Source organism: Chelon labrosus (genome assembly GCF_963514085.1).
Source record: "Chelon labrosus genome assembly, chromosome: 19".
NCBI lineage: Eukaryota > Metazoa > Chordata > Actinopteri > Mugiliformes > Mugilidae > Chelon > Chelon labrosus.
In genome coordinates this window covers 4,207,575-4,233,995 of record NC_140352.1, presented here as the reverse complement: position 1 = coordinate 4,233,995, position 26,421 = coordinate 4,207,575, and the positions used below count along the sequence as shown (strand labels likewise).

The following is a 26,421-nucleotide window of genomic DNA, read 5'->3' as shown; positions in this document are numbered from 1 at the left end:
GGGTATAACAGTTATTATATTATGGAGTCAATGGATTTTTATAACACTAACAAATGGCAGGAGGCTGCCAGGCCGAGGTGAGAGCAGATTTAGCTGACAGTTGGCACTCGACGAAGCCTTTGGACTCCACAGGAACACAATGCATATCCCGTGATTTAAATTCAGCGAGCGTTGCCAACATCAATTTAGTAATCAGTCCGTGAGGAAGAAAAACAAACAAAACACCAAAGGACTGGCATTAGATTTGCGAGGAAAGAAAACATTTAATCTAGAAAAGTTTTCTAAATTAAATGCAGCCGTTACCGGTCAGTCCTCCTTGGTCTTTTTGGCGCGGCTGGCGCGCCGACGCCAAACACCCGCCAAGTCCCGCTGCTCTCGTGTCACGACGCTGAAGTCCATCGTCTTCAGCTGAGGGAGAGCGGTGATCACGTGATACCTAATGAACATGAATGAACACATGCTCAGTTATCCATGGGTACTGTCTAGGCACACACACAAAAACTGGCGCAACTAGTGTCCATTAACGACTCCCTATGAATGGTGCTCTAACGTCCTATTATCAGTCAGGGGCTCCAGTCTCAAGGTGTGAACGGGGTTGAAACTTGTTGGGGACGGAAGTTAGGATGATATTGTAAATTGATGGCAGATTATATCTCAGTCCATCTCCTCTGTTCAGAGAAGGTTTTTCCTTTGCTCCTCTTTCAAACTGTCTCTCTTCTCCGGCTAAGATTTGGACGTTGTTGTCTTCAGAGGAGTGCCCTTTCTCATTAAATCTCGAACTTCCCACCAATCCCTTAGAACTGAAGAAGCTACTCTGATGATGGGTGGTGAAACGCCTTCTCAAAAAATCTCCTTTCTTAAACGTGTTTTAGATAAGCCATGACCTGGATGACTGAGAACCTTCACAGACCGTTATTGTGCAGGACATGAGACTATAGGAGACCCCCATTAAGAAAATAACTAAGTACGTTAGTCTTTTTTAAGTCCCATGCTTAGGTACAGTTTTGAAATAAAATAGTTGTTCTTGATTCAAGTATTTCTTGGTCATGCTATCGAACATATTGCACTTTTTACTAAACTGCGTCTATATTACAGTCCTGGTATACATTTCAGAATAATATTTATCAAAAAATGTATGATACTGTAGTAAAATCGGTTATTTTACTTATTTAAGTTCAAGCCGGTGGCTCCCAACCTTTGTCGATTGTGACCTTGGATGTTTTAGATGCCAATGAGGCGTCAGCGGTTCCACAAAATATGTATTTACCTTTTACACTTCTCTCAAATGGGTTCTTTCAAATTACTGTTTAAGGGGCAAAGACATGAAACGCTAATATTTATCAACGAAGCAAAAATTTTGATTTCCTTTCCTTTTTTTCCATCTAGCTACAATCATAGACTGTACACAAATATGGACAATGCGTCTTCACTTCCTGTCATTGGCCAGAGTTTTGAGCCACTCGGATCCACAATAACGATGCACCGCCCACACTTCCTCCAGACTCACTCGCGTTTTAGTTTAATTAATGCTACGCTCTGCTCTACCTCCACCAGTTACAAGGAAAGAAGGATTAGCCACTGGACTTTTTTTAAATTTTTTTATTTTTTTTTTACAACTACGGAGCTGTTGGCATTGCAACTGGTAGTCGCCATTATGTCACATCCTGTTTTTATAGCGTCAAATAACCTACTAAAACAAATAAATAAATCACTGACACTTGAACATGTATCACTATATTATATTAACTGCCTACAATGACAGAAACCATCCTTGAAAAGAAGTATTTGACGTGTACTTTAGTGTTTTATTTTGGCCCAAGTCCCGCCCACTAACATGGAAGGGTTGGAGCTTATGACCTACACTGCAGTCAGCCACCAGGGGGAGCTCTTCTTGCTTTGGCGTCACTATTGAGGAGCAGTTCTGCCATCCATCTTTATATACAGTCTATGGCTACAGCAGTAAAACACTTCCTACAGCATTTGAAGCATTTTGGTGACCAGCATTCAAATTCAAAATGTCAGAACTATCTTTAGTATTTTTACACTGCTGCTTTAGTAGTTTTTTACGCCGAGAAAAACTCAAAGATATGCAAACATCATCTGGCGCAGGATCGCTTTCATCTGCTTGCAAACTGCTGCGATACTTTAAGTACTGTAAAGCCTGCAACACTGCTACTGTGCTGTCAGGAAATAAACAATTCAAGAGGAAACAAACCACTATGCAAACATAGTAATACTGCTGGTACCAGAAAACAATGGTCCAGCTGGAGCACAGTATGCAGTATTACATCCTGAACACAATGTTCTCCAAGAACTACAAACACATGAAAACTACAGGCCCGATACTGCCAGTCACTTTTATTTTTCTCACCATCTGGAATACTGTCTTCCTCCAACAGCCAGAGGCCTTCAAGTCCATGACACAGCGTTAATCTCGGTTTATACTTCTGCATCAAATCGGCGCAGAGAATACATCACAGCCGTCATAGGTGGCCTATTTATACTTTGTGCAGGTGTGTTTGCTACTTTAATTACGCCAGAAAAATGCCAGATGGCTGAGTGACTTCTATGCCACGGTGTTTTCTTTTAGTTTACTTTCTAAACTTCAGACGGTGGGGACTGGAACTGAGCAGATCATTTTCTGTCTGGTCACTGAGAGACATGGAAATTAATATTGGACGAATCGTAGAGCTGTCGCCAGAAGTGTAGTTACATTTCTGTGTAGGCCCATGTTACGCTGCAGAGGTGGGACACACGGGCTATGAGGTTCCCACCTGTAGTGAATGTTGGTTTCCATCCCGTTTCCATGCAGCGTGATGGTGTGCAGATGCTGCAGCGTTCCCAGCTTGTCCACCTGTGACAGCTCCCAGATGCAGTTGCCATGAAGGTATAGCACACGCAGTTCCTTCAGCTCGCACAAAACCTGGAACACAGACGCAGGACTTTTCCTACAAGTCAAACTGAAGCAAGTAATCGTTCTTAACGCCGGGAGAAGGTGCATTTGCAAATAAATGACAGCCTCCTAGTAAGATAATTAGATACTAATCCAATAAATACGGCCTATGCAGTGTAATTACACGGAGGAAGCAAACGGGCAAATGTATAAGAAAAAGAAAGAGGCCTTACGGGCTCCACGCGCGTGAGCTTGTTGAAGGACAGGTCCAGCCAGCCGAGCCTGGACGGACGGGCCAGAAAGTGGCCGAGCGTGTACTGGATGCCGTGCAGGTCGGCGATGTTGTTGTTGCTGAGACGGAAAGAGCGGCTCAGGTACTTCCTCTCCGAGTTTGCGTTCAGCGGGCGCACGCCACGTCGGGGGAACTCTGACAGCGCACCTGAGCCACACACGAAGCAATCACAGTCAGTAATGAAGCACGCTCACGAAACGTTGTTTTTTTTTTTTGTCTTTCATTTATATTCGTGCAGCTAAAAGCCATCAATCACTTTATTTAGTTGATGCTCTGGAGGCAGGAAGTGCCCTGCTGCATAGAAATGAGGACACTTCTTATGCTTTTTGGATCCGCACAGTGCATTTTCACAAATCTTACATTCATTAGCACGTTGCAGTTAGTTTATGACAACAAAATGTGCAATACAGCAGGTGTTTATTAGCACCTTGAACACAGTACTTAAGTTTTAACACTTCTTATGGTAACGTACTTCTACATGAAACGCTATAGAAGACTGGATTAATACTTGTGGAATACAGAAGGAGCAATAATAACAAAAGGAAAGTACCTGTGACGTGGCTGAGATCTTTAAATGACAGGTCCACAGGAGGGCCGTACATCTTCGCATGTGAATCTATTCGCATGCATCCAGCAGCAGCAGGTTCAACTGAACACTGAACTTCCAGATTTGATCTTACGTTCAAAAATAAACATACAGATGCAAACATTTGAGCCTGTTCCTTAGAGACGGAATTCCAAACTTATTGCTCATCCTTCTTTCTTAGGAGGAGGGAATTGGACTTTTTATGGATTCTTGCGTATGCAAAAGTTTGAGCAATCTTGTGCAAATCTTATATTTCATAGTTGATTTCCAAAGGAAGTGAAAACTAAATAACAATAGGACAGAGTTTGTTTGCCATTCGCACAGGTACATTGCAGTATTGCAGGTATATTGGTATTCCTGTGCGTTTCCCAGAGTCAAGCTTATTAAAAATTTAAAAGGATTAAAAAATAAATAAATAAAAAAAAAAGCAGGCATAGAAAACAGGCATAAATAATAAAAAACAAATAAATACTAAAAAAATACAAAAGTTAGAAAGTGCATTTACAGGTGCAGAATAATATATATAATGCAGAAAAAATCTGTATCAGACACAGTCCCGGGGTCAACGTATTAAATTGCACGTTGTTCTAAAAATGTCTGCAATTATCAGGCATTAAAAAGTTTTTTTTTTTTTTTTTACTTCACAAACTCAAAAACAGCAAGCGTGGCATGCGCTCTACATTTTTTATTCTCGATATAGAAAATCTTCCCTCATCCTTCGCTGCAGATCACGTCGACGTCTGATCGTCTGAGTCTGGGCTGCGTGCACAGCGTGTCTAAGACCGAGCCGCAGACTTTTAATGACGTTCAGGTCAGGGGACAGCGAGGGCCGTTCCGAGAGTTTCAGTCGCTGTTCCTTGAAGTGGTTCACGGTGGATTCTGGAGGCGCGCCGTGGATCATTGTTTCGTTAGAGCCTTGCCTCGTTTTTAGTTTCGCTTTCTGCACCTGAATCTGCAGCCGGAATGAAAAAGTTGAATATTTCCACGCTCATGCTTAACAGTTAACCATGAAAATCTCTTTTTTTTTTTCTCCAAACATGCCTTTGGTGATTGTAGAGAGCTTAATTTGATCTACACCTTGCTTGCTGCAGACTTCGAGAATTGGTGTTAGCGATGAGGTTGCAGCTACAGTGTCTTTTGATGGCTGTCCTATGTGGACACTGTTTGTACATCAAAGCTCCACAGTGGAACGGTGCACCAGCGCTCCCGTGTCACTTGAACCTTCCTGCAGCTCCTTCGCAGCTATTCGTTGGGTTTTTCTTTGCCTTTCTGCCCCACAGGTTTATCTGAACGTTATCTTTGTTTTCCAGATCTTGCACGGCGCTCCTTAGCTGCTGCATCTTAGCGGATGGTGGATATCTCGGCGGATATTTCAAGCCGCAAGCCTGCTTTCTTGGCATCAATTAGCTCCGTTTTCTGTTGTTTCGGAGGAGCCCGTGCCTGGTAATTGTTACCGCGAGGTGTGATGAGTTATAAACTGACAATTCTACACCTGCTTTCTGAGTCCTAACAACTTAATTAAGGCCTAACGAGTTAACGGAGATGAGAGACACTAATTCACCACGCAGTAACAAAGCAGCAGTGCATTGGGGCTTGAACAGAGGCTCATTTCTAACGTTGGTTTGCTGCAGGGGCTGTTCTCGCTGCCTTTAATTGGAGCAACTCAAACAGCGTTAATTAACAGAAGATGAACCAGTCGCAAAGATTGGAGTCTTGCCTATGAGTCCTCAAGGCCGGGGCCACATCTCCTCATCCATGTGGTACATACTGTAATATACAACGATAAGGAGGCATAACATTATGACCACCTTCCTAATATTGTGCAGATCTCCCTTGTGGTGACTCATCAGAGAATGGACATGGGCCTTCTGAGGGTGTCCTGTGGTGTCTGGCAACAGAATGTTCTTAGTGGGGGGGCCTTTGGGTCCTATGGGTTGAGGGGAGGGGCCCACAGATAGTTGATCGGTTTGGCTCTAGTGAATTTGGAGGCCAGGTCAACACCTTGTGCTGTTCTTCATGTTTTTTTTTAGTTGTTCCTAAAGTGTTTTTGTGTGTGTGTCTGTGTCAGGCTGCATCCTGCTGGGGATGGCTGCTGTCATCAAGGAGTGTCATTGCTATGGGGCGGGGGTGCCTGGTCTGGTCTAGGTGGGTGCTACATGTCTAAGTAACATCCACACCAATGAATGCCAGGTCCAAAAGTTACCCAGCAGAACAATGAATTGTCACAAGATGGTCAGTGTTGTTTATTTCTCCTGTCAGTGGTTTTAATGTTGTGGCTGATCGGTGTATAGGAAGTCTACAAATGCAGATGAGGACAGATCGCAGTCAAATCTGAATCCGTGTTGTCCAAAGAACTACAGCTACTGTAAATCTGAGTGTAGGCGACCTGTCCAGAGAGTTGACTTCACTTTTTGCTTTTTGATAATCAGGACGGGCTCCATCACCCCCTGAACCGAGCAGGCAGATTGAAAATAAATAAAAGAGCGTGGAAAACTCCTCTGGATATTAGCCTGGGAGGGCAAACTGAGGACGAGTTTACAGAGAGGAGCTGAAAGAAGGAGGAAGGTGATGATGGAAAATTATATCCATCGGTTTTTCTTGACCTTGTCGCTCACTTGAGACGTCTGTGTGTGTGTGTGTGTGTTTGTTTGTCTTGCTATTAGCACAACATCATCTCGTTGAAGGAGCAGAGGCAACCCTTCAATAAGACAGAAACAGACAGACAGACAGACAGACAATGAGCCAGAGTCAAGGACACAGACGAAGACGGAGACACCGGACTAATTTCTCGGGCGTCAGACCGTGCGTGAAAGAGTTACGGCGTGTGTTCATAACTCATAATGCTTCCCTTCCATGCTCAGGCGGATTTTCAATTTAAAAAGCCTCCTGTTTATAAAAGTAGAGACAGCGTATTACCACGGGAATACTCAGCGAGGCTGGAGAGAGAGAGAGAGAGAGAGAGAGAGAGTGTGCGTTTACTTGTGTGTGGATCATAGATCAGGAAACGGGGTCATTTCGGCTGAATAAAACATCAAGCGGCAGACCAGATGGGAAGATGTGGACGACTGAATGGGTGGCACTCCTTCCTCCTTCTGCAACTAAAAGTCTGCTTGAGTGATGCACTTGATGCCTCCATAACACAGCGAGTCTGTTTAACTGCAAACGGCACAGAGCTGAAGATGCTGAGCAGCAGTATTCTGAAGCCATTTTATAAAACTAATCCACACATGAAATAATATAAAATACTATGACTGGGAGAAGACGTATGTTTGCGTTTTGGGAGAAATGATGATCAATAAATAGATGTGTAGACATTTTGAAGCAAACTAACAGTTTAACGTCCTGAAGAATACATTGCAGGCTTACAGCTTGAATAGTTTACTGTATTACTTTGTATTTGGACTTATATACAAGAAGGATTCATTCCATGAACTACATTTAGGGACAATTTTAGTTAAATAAAGATTAAGCATTAATCCATTATCCACTCTACTGTGTCTACTAAATATGTCAGTGAAAAGTCAGAAGGCAACGACTTCATGTAGAGCAATGCGGCAACGTTTAAAGATCTAAGATGAGAAATTCTTCTTTTGCCGTCCGCCCAAATGCCAAACAATATAAAAATACACATGTAATACAAAATATAAAAATAACTAGTGCAAATATCCATGTGCAAATGAGAATGAACAATGAACTGAAATGTAAACAGAACAGAACAGAACTGACAAAGTGAACAGTGCATTGTATGACATGAAGTAGTCCATGATTCTAGACTCTACGAGTCTGAAGGCACCGGGGAAGAAGGACTTCTTCAGTCTCGAGGTCCTACATGTCACACTCCTGTACCTCTGGCCTGAGGATAGGAGTGTGAACAGTCCGTGTTGGGGGTGGGCAGAGTCCTTGGTGATGGAGGCAGCTCTCCTGTGGACTCTTATGCTGGTAGAAGCTCTGCAGAGAGGCTCAGTGGAGTCCTGGTGATCTTCTCGGTGGTCGCGTTTGTGGTCCATGGCCATAGTGCTGCCGTTCCACACAGTGAAGCAGCTGGTGAAGATGCCGAGGATCATAGGCGACATGCCGAAACTTCCTCAGCCTCCTCAGGAAGTCGCCGTTGAGCCTTCTTGACCAGCTGTGTGGTGTTCGGTGTCCAGGTGAGGACCCCCAGGTACTTAAAGCTGCTCGCCCTTTCCACTTCATGCTCCTGGATAAACAGTGGCTGATGAAGGCTCTTCTCCTTCCTCACGTCCACTATCATCTCCTTGGTCTTGTCCGTGTTGAGGGTGAGGTTGTCGGCCTCACACCATGCGAGCGGACCGGCCACATCCCTCCTGTAGGCCTTTGTTAGCTTACCGACCGCAATGGAGGCTGCACAAATATCAGGGTGATGATTCTTCCACATAATTTGGAGCCACAGAGCTTGTTGCAGATGCTAGTTTCGGTAGACTATCGTCAACTGAGATCAGATAGGCAAACAGGCCTTATCCAATCAGACGACAGGGACGCACATTTTAAAAGACAGTCAGCCTGAATGAAGAGATCAAGACCATCATTATCAACACAACGCAGAGTTACAGTGAAGTGTAACTGAGCCTCGGTTACATATGTGTGTCGTCACCTCTACGGTCCATGCTATGCACCAGTACGTTGCTCGTTTTCACCTGCAAAAATCCTGGGCTTTGTTGCAACTGTTAAGAGCAAATTTTAAGATATCTTGAGATGTGTTTCGACAGCAGCCGAGCTTTTTCCAGGTTCAAAATTCTTATTTGCAATCCTGTCTCTATTTATTTCTTGTATTTCAAATGTTTGAGTAATGCATTAATCTTACCATAGTAGCACAAGTTTCAATAGCAGTCATCATCGCTTTTGCCCTCTAGGAAACTCAGTGTTGCCTACAGGGACAAGAAGACTCAACACACACACACACACACACACACACACACACACACACACTCAGAGGAAGAAGCTGTGGGTGCCTGGGAGTGAATGCACACCCACTGCAAAAGTAAGACCTCGACACACAACTGCATTAACGAAAAAGCTAAAATGAGACCACAGATACAATCCATATTCTCTGTTGCCCAAAGGGACATGAAGGCAATCTCTTTCCATGCTACACCTACACAGGGTTTTCTACTACAGCTCTACTACTTTGCCCTCATCTTGCTTCCTTCCTTCCTCCCTTCCTTGCCTTTCTTCTGTATTGAGCAGTTCTGATCTTCCTCGTTTACCTTCTTGTGCAGCCTTTTATCTGCCATTCTAACCAATCTCTCGTCTTTGTCCTTTAATGCAGGTGTGTGTCCCTGTCAGTCAGTTCCACCGGTGGCAGACCTTAAAAGCACTTCACATTCTACTCTTGCCCATTTATGTCTTTACTTCTATATATATATATATATATATATATATAAAAACCTTATCCTCTTATTCGTGCGTATCCTCACCTGCTCTCTGTCGCATCTGTCATCCTCCCACCTCCGCCTCTTTCGGCATTAGGTAGGAGTTCATGCTATTAGCCCACCGGTCACTCAGCCTTCTCATGGCATGGACACACATGGCTGCTTTCCTTTATTGGGAATGGGCTGACGTTCCGTCATCGCGGCCCACGCTGCCCCAGTTACACTCCTCAGTTGTTTATTCGTTGGGCCGGCTAGTCGGCCGCTGAGTCAGTTAGCTGCTCCGTCAGACAGTCGGTCAACCAGTCACACAAACCATCAGTCACGTCAGTCAGTATGAAATTCAGCGTCAGAGAGGCAGTGTTTCAGACCATTAGTGAGCCAGTCAGACATCTGATGATATACAGTGATGCTACTAATTACTCAGTTGTACAGCCTTGGTTGGACACATAAGTTTACAGGAAACTGAAGATTTGGACATGTGTCTATTTAATTAAAATGATCTAATGAAGATGAACTGTTACATTAGGGGTTGCACGAATTCAGATTTTTTAAAGTCGACTGTTATGTGATGAAAGTCAAGTTGACACCGTCTAGTCTCTGATGACACCACTAATAAAAACACAGGAGAAAGTAACAAAATCTATATTCTTGACCTGAATACATATGCTGAGAACAGACAGCTCACGTGCTACATACTGTGAGCTGCAGATATGTATAGCCTGTATAAAAACAGGCAGCACCTCAGCACCATCAGTAGCATTTAATAGTACTCCACAGGATGTTGTTAGATGGGATAGTGTAGCAGCTAAAGGTCTAATAACTTTACCAAATAGTTGATGTGCAGCCTCCTTCTCTCTGTTACCACAGGACGTTTGGTGAAGTTGTTAACTGACTGCTGTCCAGAGGATTTGAACCGTTCCTCTGCTAGCATTAGCGTTAGCATTTTCAGATGCATTGCAGTAGTACTTTAGTTGTATTTCAGGACTGACATCACGGTAGTATGGGCTTCATGTTTACTGACGTATTTCCACACACTTGATGAACCGCTGCTAGATTTGCAGCAATTAGGTAGCAACCAAAGGCACCGCAGAGCTAATGTTAATGCCGAAATAAGATTAACTATTCAGTACGGTTGGAAAAAAACCTAAATCTTTAATCACAATTATTTGTTTTACAATTAATCGCCAGTTAACATTTCAGGATCAAGACAGTCCTAACTGCAGTTTTCTGGGATTCTGTTCCCAATTCCAGTTAAGCTGTCATGATCTTCGACAAACTTTTATTATTTGTCCTTTCTCTTCCAAAGATTTGCATTCTAGCTCCAGCTTATTGACTCACTTAACGTTCACATGTTTCATGTTTGAATGTTTTGTCCTAGATCCTCGCGCCCTCTTTTCTGGTTTCCTTTGTTCTCTTGGGAAACGCACAACCAGGTTTCATGTTGTTCTCCTAATGAAGATATATTTAGGAACGTAGCGAAGGAACGGAGCTGCAGTTCAGTCACTTGAATGACACTTTTATCCTAATTTAACCGGTGCAGACTCACGGGAATTAAGATTTTGTGTTTTTTATATTTTTATTTTGAAGATCCCATTTTGGAGATGAAATTCCATCTCTTTAAAATTTAAAACCTTACAGCCACAGAAACCATATTTTACTCCCGGTATGCACGCCTTTGAAGCTAATGATCAACTTTTATTCACCTTTACAGATATATACCAAGCAGTCGGTACAGTGTTTATCATGACTCCTCTGCATGAAGGTGGATTTAAATGTCAGCATTCCTATCTCTACATTTTGTTTGTATGTTGGAGACATTTATACGATAAAACTGACACTTTTATTGGATTCCGAATGGGAAATCTTGGTGGTATATTGTTGGTTATGACTCGAGTATACTAAGGGATCACACATATGTAGCCAGTGATTCACTTCTATTATGCATATGCGGGAACATAAGGGTCTTTGAGACAATTCAATCTCAAGTGTTTACTCCAGTGTGAGCATGCCTGGCCTCAGAACACCTTTGCAAAGAAAAATAAGTTCAGTTTAACATATTAGTTGAGCAGTTAATACTACTTCTTAAGGCAGAAACAGCTAAAATGAAACACCTTTTTAACTAAGATATTTCTATATCTTGGAGATTAGAAGGAACTCGTTGCTGTACGTGTTAGGATTTTTTTGCACTCCTTCTCATACTGCTTTGATATGAGACTAAAATCCTGACTGCTGCTGCAAGAGATACTGGAAGATGAGGTTATCTGAGGAAGAGCTGTGTCTTGATGTGATGTTTAAAACAAACCTAATACAGCAATCCTCCTGGCTCAGTGAGGATGTGTTTAGGCACAGTGGTGCCTCGAGTTAAAGGCTGTGCAATGTGCTTATAATAACTGTGTTAATGCTGTGCAAATATATTTTTTTTATAACTGTAATATAATAAGTAGAATGAATGTAAATTAAATTAAGAGACAGTCTTAGATATTGCTTAGCGACAGGTGAATGTATTAACTAAACTTTTACTGGCTTTTCAACCAAGGCTACTTAAAGCAGCGGTCTCCAACCACCGGGTCCCGGATCAGTAATGGGCCGTGTGTCTTTTGGCACCGGGCCGCACTAAAAGAAAAAAAACTTTTTTTATCTCTTACTTTATTCATACATTGGAGTATGTCAGGGGTTTTATTTTGAGCATTGATCAGGTCGTCTACCCGTCACTTCGGTCACTGCCCGTTTTCCAGTTTTGACGAGTTTTTACGCTCGGTAGAAGCGAGCCCCAGCCAAAACGAGCAAAAAAAAGCAAAGATCTCTGCAGGACTTCTGTGAAAAGAGGTTAAGAACTAATGATGAGACAGCAGACTCCAAGAGTGGCAGCAAAAAGAAAGCTGCATTCACTAATGCTTTATCCCAACAGGTAATTCACCTGCTCCAAAGCCACTCTGTGTAATATGTGGTGACCTGCAACAAGGCCATGAAGCCATCAAAACTGCTTCGCCACATAGAAAAAAAGATAAGCCTTTGGAGTAATACAGTAGAGTAGTGGAGTCATCTTATTAGTTAATATTAAATTCATTCTCTGTATTTCTTTTTTTACGATTATGATTTGTTGTGTGCACCATGACCACGCCGTGAAAAGTGGTCTTGACTGAAACTGGTGCAAAAAAAAAAAAGGTTGGAGACCGCTGATTTAAAGCAGCCACCACACGAGATCAGTCTAAAGTGGCTTGTGTGTCTGCACACCAGTGCAATACTCATCATAAATAGTTATGAAACAAATCTCTTCTATGTTTTTGACTCTGATGGTTATGGTTTTGGCTTGAGAACAAAGTGACCCCTCTCAGCAGGGAGCCAGAAAAGATGTCTGAGTAATGCTTTCCCTCATCACCAGCAAACCTCTCCGGTGGCGCCCTTGACAAAAGCACTTATCCCTACCTGCTCCAGCTGAGCTGCTCTTTAGCTGTATTGAGCAACTTCCTGAAGTCACTTTGTGTAATTGAATGTGGATCATATGGGTGGTATTGAACAAAAGTGTTCCCAGTGGTCTTTGGCCAACAAAAGGTTTGAACAAAAGACGAATGACGAGACTATGCAACCATTTCCTGCAGCTTCTCACTTTAGGATCTTTTTAAAGTCCTCTGTTTGGAATAAATGTATGCTATTATTATTTTGTTTGTTTGTTTTTTCTTTAACAAAACGCCTTGGCATACGTTCCTCTAGCTCTTCGGAATTGCTCAACACTGGCGGTGTTGACTTTAACAAATCTGAACTGGTGCAACCCCCTAGCCCACAGCGGCGCACATTTTGCACATTAACGTCAACAGATTGCTTTGTTGCTTAACTTGTAAATATGTGGCACATTCAATTTTGACATTTAAAATGCATGACCTAATTGTAAGCCGCCACAGAACGTTAGGAATTCATGCCGAGTTCTCCAGTCACGTTAGGACTAAGATAAGTTCTCTGTTACATATTAGATATAATTAAAATATACTTATATCTAATATTTGGAATACATACTCAATATACAATTCTGTGACTTTATACCCGGCTCAAAGGCTTGGGAGAACATGAATCCATTTTGATTGACTTCTTAAAGGTCATGTGATTAAGAAGGTAATGAGAAGATATATATCTTTACGGCTTGTCAAATGAACACTTGACATCAGCAGATTAAACGCGCACGCAGTAAGTAATCTAAGAACCCCTTAGAATGCATTTGTGCGTGTGTGTGTGTGTGTGTTTGTACAAGGAAAAACATAATTCATTATTATCTACCACACACAGACAGTGACCTCTTAGCATTACAGAAATAAGCGATGGAGAGAGAATGTCTACACGCGTAAAGAAAAAGAAATGATAAATGAGCGTGTGAATGTGCTACCCCCCCCCCCTCCCCAAAGGAATGAGTTTAAATTTATAATGATTTAAATGCTCGGCGCCACACAAAATCACTTGGTTTGCGCGTGAAGCCGATTCCGCAAAGACGTGCAAGTGTCTAGTGTGGTGACTTGTAATGTTAGCGTGAGGTTTAGGTAAAGGTTAGGCAAATACAAATAGTTATAATTTAGTCAATATAATCTCTGAAGGGATAGAAAAGCAAATGTGTGTGTGTGTGTGTGAAGATAAGAGTGACTAATGTCTGTGGTGCAAGAACAGAGGATGCTACTGAAGCCTTTAATTAACTGTCACACAACAGCCAATAGAGGGAAACATAGTACTTAACACAAACACAACACTGGATGTTTGTGAACGTCTGACAGAAAAAGAATTAGTTAAAAGAAAACAGAGAAATCTACATTAAGACTTCCATATATATATATATTTTGTTTTAACTTGCATGTTTCTCTGTATATGTACGTGTGTGAAATTGTGTCTGCGATGGCCCCTTTGAAAAAATAAGTGTTTGCCCGTTGGTGCAGTATTTGGCAAGTGGTGAATTTATCCAAGGCAGTAGACGGTGAAATTTTGAGCTGGAGTGTGGGACCGTTTTTGAAAGGAAGCTTGTCAGAATTCTGTCAATAGCTTTACATTTATTTCTTTTTTTATTTATTTTATTCATTCAGGCCTCAAACTATTATATACCCAGTTTTGGTCCAATGGAAGTCTTTTGGCTTATTTTTTTTAGTGTAACTTTGGACGCAAATGTTTATTTTACAGCTGAAATATCATGATATGTTGCATTCAGGCCCGCTTAAAAGTATTTGCATCCCTCAGCATAAAAATGACTCAAAGCATCAGCGGATTTCGACACAAGTCCTGAAACTAGACAAAGAGAACCCAATCCGACAAATGAAATGCAAATATTGTACTTTTGCATTTGTTTATTCAAGAAAATAAATCATTTGTTCATATCTGTGAGGTGCAAAAGCCAGTGCCTCCTTATTTCCAGTATCTGCTGTGACCTCCTTGTAACTAAACATTCCTGGTAACCGCTGACCAGTCGTCCACAGCAGAACAGTTCCTCAGAACAGAACCACTTCAGTTCTGAGATGTTGGTGGGTTTCCTCACATCAACTGCTTGCTTCAGGTCCTTCCACAACATTTCTATTGGATTAAGGTCAGGACTTTGACTTGGCCGTTCCTAAACATTCATCCTGTTCTTCTTTAACCGTTCTTTTGTAGAACCACTTGTGTTCTTGGTTCTCGTTGTCTTGCTGCATGACCCAGTTTCTCTTCACATTCAGCTCATGGACAGATGTCCTGGCATTTTCTTTTAGAGTTCAATGGTAGAATTCAGAATTCATTGGTCCATCAATGATGACAAGCCGTCCTGGTCCAGATGCAGCAGAACAGGCTCAAACCAGGACATTAGCACCCCCATGTTTGATGGAGGGATGAGGTTCTGATGCTGGAATGCAGTGTTGTTTCACCTCATTTAAACCAAACTATTCTACTTTGGTCTCATCTGTCCACTAAACGTTGTCCCAGTAGTCTCCTGGCTTGTCCACATGATGTTGATCAAACCACAGATGGGTAGACATGTTCAGTGGCTTTGTCCTTTTCATTCTGCCATCACACCGTGGTTCTCCTGATGGTGGATTCATAAACGGAGATGTGAGTACTTTTGTAACCAAGGTAACATTATACGTTCATCAACATGAACCCAGAAGAGTTAAAAGCAGTTTAAACTGCGGTATGTTGGGGTTTGTATCTTCTTTGTTTTCCGTCACTTCATTAAGTCTAACACATCCCAGAAAGCTGCTGCACAGGGACACCCCCCGTCTCTGCCTGTTCATCATTATTCAGAACATATGGTCGATGTGCAGCCTGCAGTAACAGCCTACAAAAAATCTTGCAGTCATTTTTGTGAGCTCTTTGTGCCACCAGAGAACATGAACACACATATAGGAGGCATTGAAGTAAAGCAAATAGCTCAGTCAAGTCAGTGTGAACCAGACCAGAACTGAAATGCAGGACTGCATAATTTCTTCCTCGGTCCAGATCAAATGAGCAGAACTACAAGTTTGAAAAAGGTCAAAGTAGAAAACCAGACAGACAACACGTTAACAAAACTCTACCAGGACAGCTATAGAGAACACTGTGAGACCTTTAGGAAACAGCACTGACTGATTTAATAGACATTGTCTCAGACTCGTATTATCTGCAGTACAGCTCTGTGTTCGTTTTCTGCCTCAAATGCAAAATAACGACAAAAGTTCTGCATTGAGAGCTTTGGTTGGGCACTAGTCCACAGTTCTCCTTCAATGTGATCAATGACATTTAAAAAAAATCAGTGCTAAACTGTAAAGTGGAGTCACTGAAGTTGAGCTAAAATGGGGAAAAATACTCACTAGGAAACTCCCCAGAGAACTGATATAAACCAACGTCTCATATTGGCTTGATGAAGCCTGAACATCACCGTTGGTCCAATAGTTTGAAGAGATTCACATATTCAACCAATCAAAGCACAGTTACGACACCTACAACTTCAGACACCTTTTCAATTTGTCACATCACTTGTTACATCCAAAAAAATGTTAAAGAAAGGCAACTGGGCTTTTAGAGTTTCTTGAAGACATTTTACCACTCATCCAAGTAGCTTCTTCAGCTCTAAAGGACTGGAGGGGAGTTGAGGCTGTCGTTGCTTCTTGCTTCTTGAAATCCAAAACTAAAACAGCATTTATACCGTTTGTGTTTGTCGCTGAAAAGGTTCTTACCAAACTGAATAAATGTACTCAACCAATCAAGGTTCTCTTGTGATGGTAAAGTACCTTCCCTGACATAGAGCATACTTATGTACGTACTTATACTTCCTTCCAGACTTGTGAGGTTTCCTCACATGAACTGCTTGCTTCAGGTCCTTCCACAGCATTTCTATTGTAGAACCACTTGTGTTCTTGGTTCTCGTTGTCTTGCTGCATGACCCAGTTTCTCTTCACATTCAGCTCATGGACAGATGTCCTGATGTTTTCTTTTAGAGTTCACTGGTAGAATTCAGAATTCATTGGTCCATCAATGATGACAAGCCGTCCTGGTCCAGATGCAGCAGAACAGGCCCAAACCAGGACATTAGCACCCCCATGTTTGATGGAGGGATGAGGTTCTGATGCTGGAATGATGCAGTGTTGTTTCATCTCATTTAAACCAAACTATTCTACCTTGGTCTCATCTGTCCACTAAACGTTGTCCCAATAGTCTTCTGTCATGTCCACATGATGTTGATCAAACTGCGGCGTCATGTTCAGTGTCAGAGAATTTTATAACTGTTATTAATACTATAAAATACCATGGGATTTCTTCTCTTGTTTGTCTCTTTTTCATGCATTTACTCTTTTACGTACTTATACTCCCAGACTCAGAAAAATAAGTACAATTTGTGCACATTACTGACCTGCTGTTTAGTCCTGAGTCTCAGTGTTGCATTTTGTCCACTCTCTGACTAAAACAGAGAGTGGACAAATTAGAGAGAGCAGTTATTTTTATTGAAAAATTGCAGGATTCTGCAGGCCAGATTAGACCCTCTGGTGTTCCGCTTTTGCCATATGTTTGACACAGATGCCCTATGTTTTGTAGATGTTTTTTCCTGACCAGTTGTTTTGTCCCTGTCCTATAAGTGTTTGTGTTGTTTGGGTTCAGTTAAACAAGAACATCTGGATGTGTACCTAGCCACTAACCTCCATCTGTTGAAATACATAACAACTAAAACATGAACTGCCCCTGATTTAGAAGTGACTGACGGCTCCACCGAGACCTGCCCCTGCTTTGTATTCTCAGAAAGGCTTGTTCACACTAAAAAGCACAATCAACATAATTATCAGCCGGAAAACTTTATTTTCCCGGTACTGTTGTGCACAGAGACTCTGGGCCGGTGCTAATTTTTGTCTATTCACTGAGCTTTTAATTAAGACAACAAGGATTTAGCGTCCTCCAATGACATGACCCACGGGACTAATTCTGCCTCTTTCGCTCCCCATGACTCTCAAACAAAACAAAACGGTCCAAGACTGTTCAGTTTGGGGATTCAAATAAATTGGGCATAACCCATTGATTGTATTCTCTGCATAGTGGGACATTAAGCTCTGCGTGCCAATTTGTCTTGTAATGTCTACGGGACACTATTTAATACAGTTGCATGAAGAAAAAAAAAAAAAGCTAAAACCTTGAAGCTCAAACAACTTCGAAATCTCTAAAAAGTAAACATGATTTTATTTTCAGATTGACAGCTGTGGTTTTTTTTTATATGAAGTAAAAATTAAAGTTGGGGGCCCTAGGGTCATATAATATAAATATACATAAGACCATAAACATTTTTCTTCAAGTGAAGCTGACACACACACACACACACACACACAAATGTTTGGAGTCAAGAGGATTCTTGGTGATGGCAGAAATACGGCTCCCAGCCTCGCCTTTGATCATAACCTACACAGCTTCAAAGGCACAAAAAGAGAATTCCATTTAACATTTAATGGAACATTTTCAGGAGGCGGATACTAGCCCCACCTGAATTCACCTTTCTCTGAGAGCCAAGACAGAGAAGCATGTTTCAGGTTTCATGATAGCAATATGTTTCTCCTAATTACCGTGGAACTCCTGGGATCCTGTTATTAAACCTTAAAAATTGGGCTGTCTGCTTCCAGATGTCTAAATTGCTGCCCATATTTTTTAAGCAATTAAAATATGTCTAGCTTGTGCTCAGAAGTTGGAGAGAAAAACAACCAAGCCTGTCAAAACTTTGTAAGTGGAATCCAGAATGAAGATTTAATTTAAAAAAAAAAAAAGTAATGGCAATAGATGTAAATGGATTGTTATACGTCAGCTTGTAGAAGCAACGCATCTTAACAGTTAAAACAGAATGTTTTAAAACGGCATGTTTGCGCACTTTGGATTACCGTAATTAAGTAACGGTTTGAGCTATTGGAAAAATTCCAACAATTTCTGAAAGCTGAGACATTGCTCATTACAGGCAATATGTGTCATTACAGTAATTTCACTTCCGCCTCTCCCGGAAGGTTATTACGCTCTTATAACATGCAGTAAACTGTAAATAGTTGCCGGATATGAAAGATTCCAGGTATTCTGGGAAAATCAACAAAAGCACTTACTCACAGGACATTTTCTGACCATTTAATAGTTAAAATAACCAACAAAAGTCCAATTAGAGGTGTTAAAGGGTTAAATCAACATGTCTGTGAAAGTTCTCAGTCATCCAGGTTATGGTATATCCAAAAAAGAAAGACAACTGGACTTGTAGAGTTTCTTGAAGCATTGCTTCTTCAGTTCTAAGGGACCAATCAAGTTTCTGATGGGTTACACCCACAGATTTCCTATTTAAACCTCCCTTAGAGCTGAAGAAACTGCTTGGATGAGTGTTGAAACGTCTTCAAGAAACTCTTCAAGTCCAGTTTTTCTTTCTTTAACAGTTTTTGGATGTTAAATCATCATATTTCTTTTTCCAACATGGACTAGGTTCAGGCAATACCTGATTATCTTATGTCTGGAAGTGTTTTCATTTCATTGCATTGTTGGGCCACGCAGATGTCCACTGTCACCTCCCAGCAAGAAGGTTCTGGGTTCGAACCCGTCTGCCGACTGGTTGGATGCAGCCTTTTCTGTGTGGAGTTTGAATGTTCTCCCCAAGCTTGCAGGGGTTTTCTCCGGGAGCTCTGGCTTCCTCCCACCATCCAAAGACTCATTAGGTAGATGGTGATTCTAAATTGGCCAATTCCAGGTTGTACCCCGTCTTTTGGCCCAGTGACAGGTGGAACTAGGTGTATCCTAGTTCATACTAGACATGTTGGATCTCAATGGATAAAGACAAACCATATTCAGTGATTTGACTTTGATTTGAAGTGAGAAATCTCTGTTTTTATGGACACATACTACCTTCACTAGTCCCATCAAAGTCATCACCAAATCTAAACACAATCACATGTTTTTTTTGTGAAACTTACACTTTAGGAAATGTACTCTACATTTGCATAGAGCTGAGCTGTAAGGCACCAGTGAGGAGTGACCTAAAGAATGGCTTCAGGGTTACTAGCAGCTGAAATGAGGTTCCTCTGAAGGGTGGCTGGGCTCAGCCTTGGAGATGGGGTGAGGACTTCGGACATTCGGAGGGACCTTTGCATCGAACGGGCCCAGCTGAGGTGGTTTGGGCATCTTGTTCCCACTAGGCGCCTCCCTTCGGAGGTTTACGGGGCCTGGCCAGCCGGGAGGAAACACCGGGGCAGACCCAGAACTCGCTGGAGGGATTATATATCCCGTTTGGCCTGGGAATGCCTCGGGATCCCCCGGGAAGAACTTGAATGTGACGCCTGGAGTGACCTGACCTCGGGGAAGGGTAAGGAGAATGAATGAATGTTTTATTAAATTAGGGAGCTTTTTCACTACCTTGTGACTGCACCATGTTTTTTTAATCAATTTAAATTTTTATTCCATGATGGCACATTTAATTTTGCTTTTCATGTAATTTTCACTGAATGCTTTAACACTTGTTTTAGAGATGCTCTACCAGCAACCTTGCCTCACAATTTGCATAAAACATCCACATTGGGGGGGGGGGGGGGCATTGACAAAATCAAATGTGCACTACTTCCATCTGGAGGCTACGTGCACTGAAGAATTGGTCGCAAAAGTCTTCTTTCAAAATATGAAAAATTGGAAAACAAAAAAGGAGAAAAATGGAGGCAGCTGACAAAGAACTCTAAAACATTATTTTGCACAGCCTTTGGTGGTTTCATCAGTTTCTTCCCAAAAATGGGTTGCAGACCTAGTTTCGGTGCCCGCTCACATGTCCTACTCAAGACCAGTTACAGGTGATTACTCATCCGCTGTAGTGCAGTTTATTTAGCAGACAGGTTGCCAGAGGTGAGACGCATCTCAATAGATTTGTCTTCAGACTGAAGCACGGAGGCAACTTTTACATCTGTGAAACCTCTAGAACAAGCTTGTTAGATTCTAAACCCTGATATCAGCCAGAAGAGGCGATGCATCTTCGTTTCTGCACAATCAAACCACGTCTAAGTACACGAGGGACTGACGGAAAAGAGCAGGAGGACTACATTTGTGTCAGAGCAAATGCAGGAACAATTCAATACAGATAAAACTTTAAGGGTGCATGTGTACATCTGCGCGTACAGTAGCAGTGTCAGCAGTGAGGCAGCATTAGCAGGAGCATGAGAAATGTCAGCCCATCCATCAACATGACATCTGCAATCTCGCCTCCCCTCTGTCTCTCTCTATCTGCCTCGTCCTCATTCACTCGGTTACACCGTTCAGGACTCGAGAGCTCTTTCCTCCTCCTCTCACATTTGTGTTCTCTCTCTCACACACACACTTTCTCCCTGGGTTTCTATCTACCAATCTGAATCTTTTGCAGCTCCATCTCTTTACGTATCTCCCTCAGATTCCCTGTCATCATCCCACTTTCATCCATCTCACACGTGTTTCCGAACCAAGCAGACGACGCACAACTTTGTTTCCCTCCCCTCCCTGTGTGTAACCCTCGTTTTTACATAAAAAAAAAACAACGAGATGCTCAAAATGTGGCTGCCCTTTAAAAAATAAAAAGCTCTGCACCATACAGCTTTTTTTTCTTTCTTTTTTTGGCTGAGGAGAGCGCTTTCAGAAGTTGAAAACCGCTGACCTTTTTCAGAAAAGCACATGTGACATCCACTGGTGCTCTTATCAGCCGGCCCGTCACGACAAAGAAAGAGGGAGGAAGCTTCCTACGACGACAGAAGAGATCGAGGAAAAACTTGCAGAGTCCTCTTGAAACAACACGAAAAAAAACTGCAAAGTGAACTTGTACACGGCCTCAAACCTTATGCATCAACTTGTTTGTTAAACAATGCTCACTTTCTTATTGCATAACATGTACAGCGCAGTTTATCCTCTATTTATATTTCTCGTATATTTCTTGACTGCTCAATTTGCCAGACTCGTGCATGTGCATTGCACTAACCACCACAACAAATTCCTCATATGTGTGAACACTGATTCTGATTCTAAAAAAAACATAATTTTATACCTGCAAACAGATTACTAAACCGTGATATTTCTTTCTTATTCAACACAGTTACAACCAGTCATTAAATCTATGTACTGTCCCCTTTTAATTATCAATATAATTTACTAAGTAGACATATATATATATATATATATATATATATATATATAGAAATTATGATTAAAAAAATAGGACTTGCACAAATACAGTCTGCAATTTCAATGAAGATGATATAGATGCATTGTCTCCCAAGTGTTTTGTCCTGTTTGCACTGTCTTGTATTGCCTGCATAAGCTTGCGCACACATACTTTTTTTGCACACACCTTGTATTGTACTTAGTCCTAGGTCTTCATGTACATCCATGGTCCTGTAGGAATATCATCTCACTATGTGCTGCACCTGCTATATATGGTTGAAATGACAACTTAAAAAAAACCTTTGACCTCTGATAAACCTGGTATTTTGATAAAAGGAATGTGCTAGTAGAGAGCTCATACCGAGACGTTTAACTATCTCAGTTGTTTTCCACTTGTTTGAACAAATACTGAGCACAGACACGAAACTGCACATTACTTTGAACTCTCAAGTGCACCATGAGCTTGCTTTGTTCAGAAACAGAAAGAAACATAATGAACTATATACACTGCCTGGCCAAAAAAATGTCTCCACCTGGATTTAACTAAGGATTTAACTAATAGGTAGGAGCCTCCTATTGGATAATTACTGCATGGGTGATTATCTTTCAGCTAACAACAAGTTATTTAACCCCAACGGATGCAATGAGTAGCTTCTCATTTCTTAAGCAACCATGTCTAAAGACACATCCTGTGGTGGTGGAAAAGATGTTAGTCTGTTTGAAGGCTGTCCGAATTTGTGTAAATGAATAAGTAAATGGAGGCTAAAATGTTGAAATCTAAAAGTCACTCTGAGAATCAATTAACATGGCAGAGCAACACACAATACTGTGTCTGTGCAAACCGTTTTATTTGGTGATAATCGATCAACTCAAGGAGGTTTGTATTGTCATTTCAACCATATATACACTGTATAGCAAATACAGTACAAAGTGAAATGAGAGGACATTCCTCCATGGGACCATGGAGCTACATGAAGACATAGGACTATGTACAATACTAGGGACTGAGCATGAGGTGCACGTGTGCAAGCTTATGCAGACAATACAAGAGAGTGCAAACAGTACGAACTGTGCAGAAAGCAATGCAAGAACGTGAAACAGTGCAAAGGCAAACAATACAACATAGATAGTGCAAAACACATGGAAGACAATGCACCTAAGAAAAGACTTTACACAGAACCTAGATATAATAATAATAATATAAAGGCCGGTACAAAGTTGTCTTAATAGAAACGTAGCACAGGAAACTCAAAGGGTATAATTATATTCTCTTCTAAGCTTTAGATCTCTGACTGGAAAGACACATTTTGTTGCTGGTTTTCATGCTCGCTCTCATGCCATTTCACAGCAGACATGCTCAAACAGACATGCTCCCTTTCTTATTCCGTCGCGCACACACACACACACACAAATGCACACAGTGAAACGCAACCCTGCAGACTCAAACCACAATTGGCTTCAGTGAGTTGTCACATTCTGGCCGAAAGTCAATTTTACACTTACTTAGCCCCATAATAAGAAGTCATGTTGACAAGGCCACAATACATCTCTCCTCTTAGAGGGTGGGAGAGAAAGGAAAACAAGGAATTATGAAGGGGCGACAATGCGGCGGTGGGGGGGTTAAGCTGCCTGTGGGGTAGTTGATAAAGAGACGCCGAGACAGAATGACTGACAAAGAGAACAAAAGACAGAGGAGTCACTGTATATCCATATGTGCCCACAGAACATTTCATCACTAAAGATTTTCATGGAATAAAAACCGTTAATGTGTAGTGCTATAGCTTTTATTGTTAGTGGTGGAGTCTGCTCCCCCCACCACCACCCACCCCTGAACTGGAGAATCACAGGAAACGAGGCATGCAAGATGTTTTAATTTTATTTCAATGATAACTGCACCACTGTTTGTTCTCTTTACACCGTGTCGGAATGTGTTAATATGCTGCTAATACGTTTTATGGGAAAACACAATGTTTTTTTTTTTTTTTTTTTAATAAGCAGGCATAGGGAAGTTACATTTATAAGTGCTTCTAGTGCTCAATACAATCAGGTATGTAAAAACTAAGAGTTGTTCCTTGACCGATTTTTGCTTAGTGAATACTAGAACAATATGAATCAGACTTTATACGTCTGCAGGACTAGACGCCGTAACCTACGTACGTATCCGACGCTGGTGTGATCCATTTATACTTGTGCGCCCGTCAGTCTGTCTCGCTCTGCAACAACTCCACCCAAACACTAGTCGGCACTGTGTCTTTTTTTTTTGTTTCTACTTCCTGCTTCACTTTCAACAATGCCGACTGAAACTTTTGCAAAATTTCGACGAAGACTTATCGTACAAATGTTTGTATCCCCGAACCTCCTCAGTTAACCTTTCCTCCATGTGTTTTGAAAATTGCAGCGATGGCAAAGCAGCCGCAAATACTAAAGCGGAAACACGCTACTACCAAGCAGACCAATCACAGCTCTTGTGGTCTGCGTTGCCGTGACGTGGGGAGGTTTGTGGGGAGGTGCACATCAGGCTAAAGCTTTAAGGCTCTTTTAGAGTCCTGCAGGACATAGACACCGTAACCTACGTACGTAGCCTACGCTGGTGCAAGCCATTTATACTTGTGCGCAACACCACCCAAACACTAGATGCCGCTGTGTCTTTTTTGTCGGGTTAATTTTTGTTTCTACTTCCTGCTTCACTTTCCACAACGACGACTGAAACTTTTGCCAAAAAGTTTGTCGAAGACGAGTCGTACAAATGTTCGTATCTCTGAACCTCCTCAGTTAACCTTTCCTCAACGCGTTGCGGAGAAAATTGCAGAGATGGAGAAGCAGCCGGAAATACTAAAGCGGAAACACGCTGCTACCAAGTGGACCAACCACAGCTCTTCTGGTTTGCGTTGCTGTGATGCGTAGTTACATTTCTGAGGAGGTGCACGTCAGTTACGGCGTTAGGGTCTGTGCTGTCGCCGTAGCAATCACTGCAGTCACTGCCACTGCCACTGCAAGGCCAGAGAGGGGGAGAGGGGCGTAACATAGTGATACATTCAATATTACGATCGCACCCTGCTCTGACAGGAGCGTTAGCGATCTTAAATAGTTGCTACAGGCGTCGTTCTTGTTTTTTTCTTGTTGACAAGGTAAACACAGGTTTCCTCAACCGGCTCGGCTGGGAGCGTTTAACTCAGGATGTCACGGCCGTCTGCGATGGAGACATTTTGCAGGGGAGCTCCACCGGCGGCTAACACTTCCTTTAAACAGCCTTCAGAAAGTTAACCGCTAAAGATGAACTTCTACTTCCTTGTTATGTTCTGGTACATCTGTGTTTGTTCGTGCTTGATCTTTCCTCTTCTTTTTTTTTTTTTAGCTGAACATCAAAGGAGCGCGTGGCATCAAACAACCAGTCCACGACGCCACTTGTCATTATCATCTGTCAATCACCTCCTGAAATGAAAAGTTGCACCGCGGCTCAGCAGCATCAGGCGTGATAACTTTATCTCTGCATGCATTATTCATGCATTTGTATTCCGCGTGCAGCACAATAACATATGCTAAAAACGGTGACCTTCATTCCAGAGCGGCAATTTCACAACAGACACCGTGTACATGGGTCTCTTTGTCTGTCTCACAGGCAACACAAAGAGCCCAGTCTGTGATAACCATCACCCCTCCTCTTGCAGCAGTGTGTCGTTGAGCCCCGATGCTTGTATGTTTACGTCTCTCTATATAAAGAGATAATACCCACACACTGAGAGATAAACCGCCTTTCACTCTGCCCCTCTCTGCGAACGGCGGAAATTATGGCAGACCTCCTGATGAGCAGCATTTGATCTGCATTTACTGAGAGAAACACACAAGGACAAAGACAATATTCCACCACAGAGAAACTACAGAGCTGTCCTTCAGAGGGAAGAGAAAGAGAAAGGGATCAATGTACAGTGTGCTTGTGGAATTGTTTCATAGTTACGGAGTATAATGTGCTCTGGTTCTCTCCCCCGTTGCTATGGTTTGATGGCTCTCTACTTTAAATGGATAAAACGGCTTCCTATCTTTTTTCTTGCATTAAAACTAAACAGCAGTGCCCTCTGTGGCCACAAGTGGTAATTACAGGATTCTGGTGCAAGTTCGTACTGGAGCACAGCCAGTAAACTGCAATTCAAACCACTAGTTGTACGGTCCACAGCAACGGCCATTTACAGTTACACATGAGGACATTTAATGTTGCAGTAATTACACTATGTTCCTCCCAGTGCACTGCGCTGTGCTGCTATTTGTGGCTCATTCTTGGCTAACTCGGTCTCTGCAAAGTTTCCTGTTAATGCTACACATGTTGGCTTCTGTCACTCCATCTGCTGCACCTTCTCTCTCGCGAAATGCGTCGTAAGTCATAGCCTACTTTAGCAGTAACTGTATTTGTAATAAATGTTTGTTTTTTTCAGCACTGGACATGAATTGGAGGTGCAGCCTACTCGCTATGGTAGCTAGTCAGTTTAGCTAGTGGCTATTTTTTTGGGGAATGAGAGAAATGCCATTCCTAGATGCCTATTAAGCCAGAACGACTTTGAATCTAACATTAAGGTACATCATTTCACAACGTTGCTTTAAACTACTGTATGCATTATTTGTTTGTAGTTTGACAGCGACCAAACAACCCATGCAAACCTGCAGGCAAACACGTGGTCGGCGCTGT

At 42.0% G+C, this 26,421-nt stretch overlaps 1 protein-coding gene across 1 annotated transcript; it reads right to left on the bottom strand.

The window, feature by feature from the left end:
• Window positions 1-296: 296 nt before the first annotated feature.
• LOC311504257 (leucine-rich repeat-containing protein 51-like) lies at window positions 297-7,844 on the bottom strand (the record flags this gene model as incomplete). The annotated part of the gene is made up of 4 exons (XM_084567276.1): window positions 297-436; window positions 2,775-2,923; window positions 3,127-3,374; window positions 7,601-7,844. 4 exons carry the CDS (start codon window positions 7,842-7,844, stop codon window positions 307-309), a joined length of 771 nt encoding a protein of 256 aa, XP_084423402.1. The 3' UTR covers window positions 297-306.
• Between the last annotated feature and the right edge of the window lie 18,577 nt (window positions 7,845-26,421).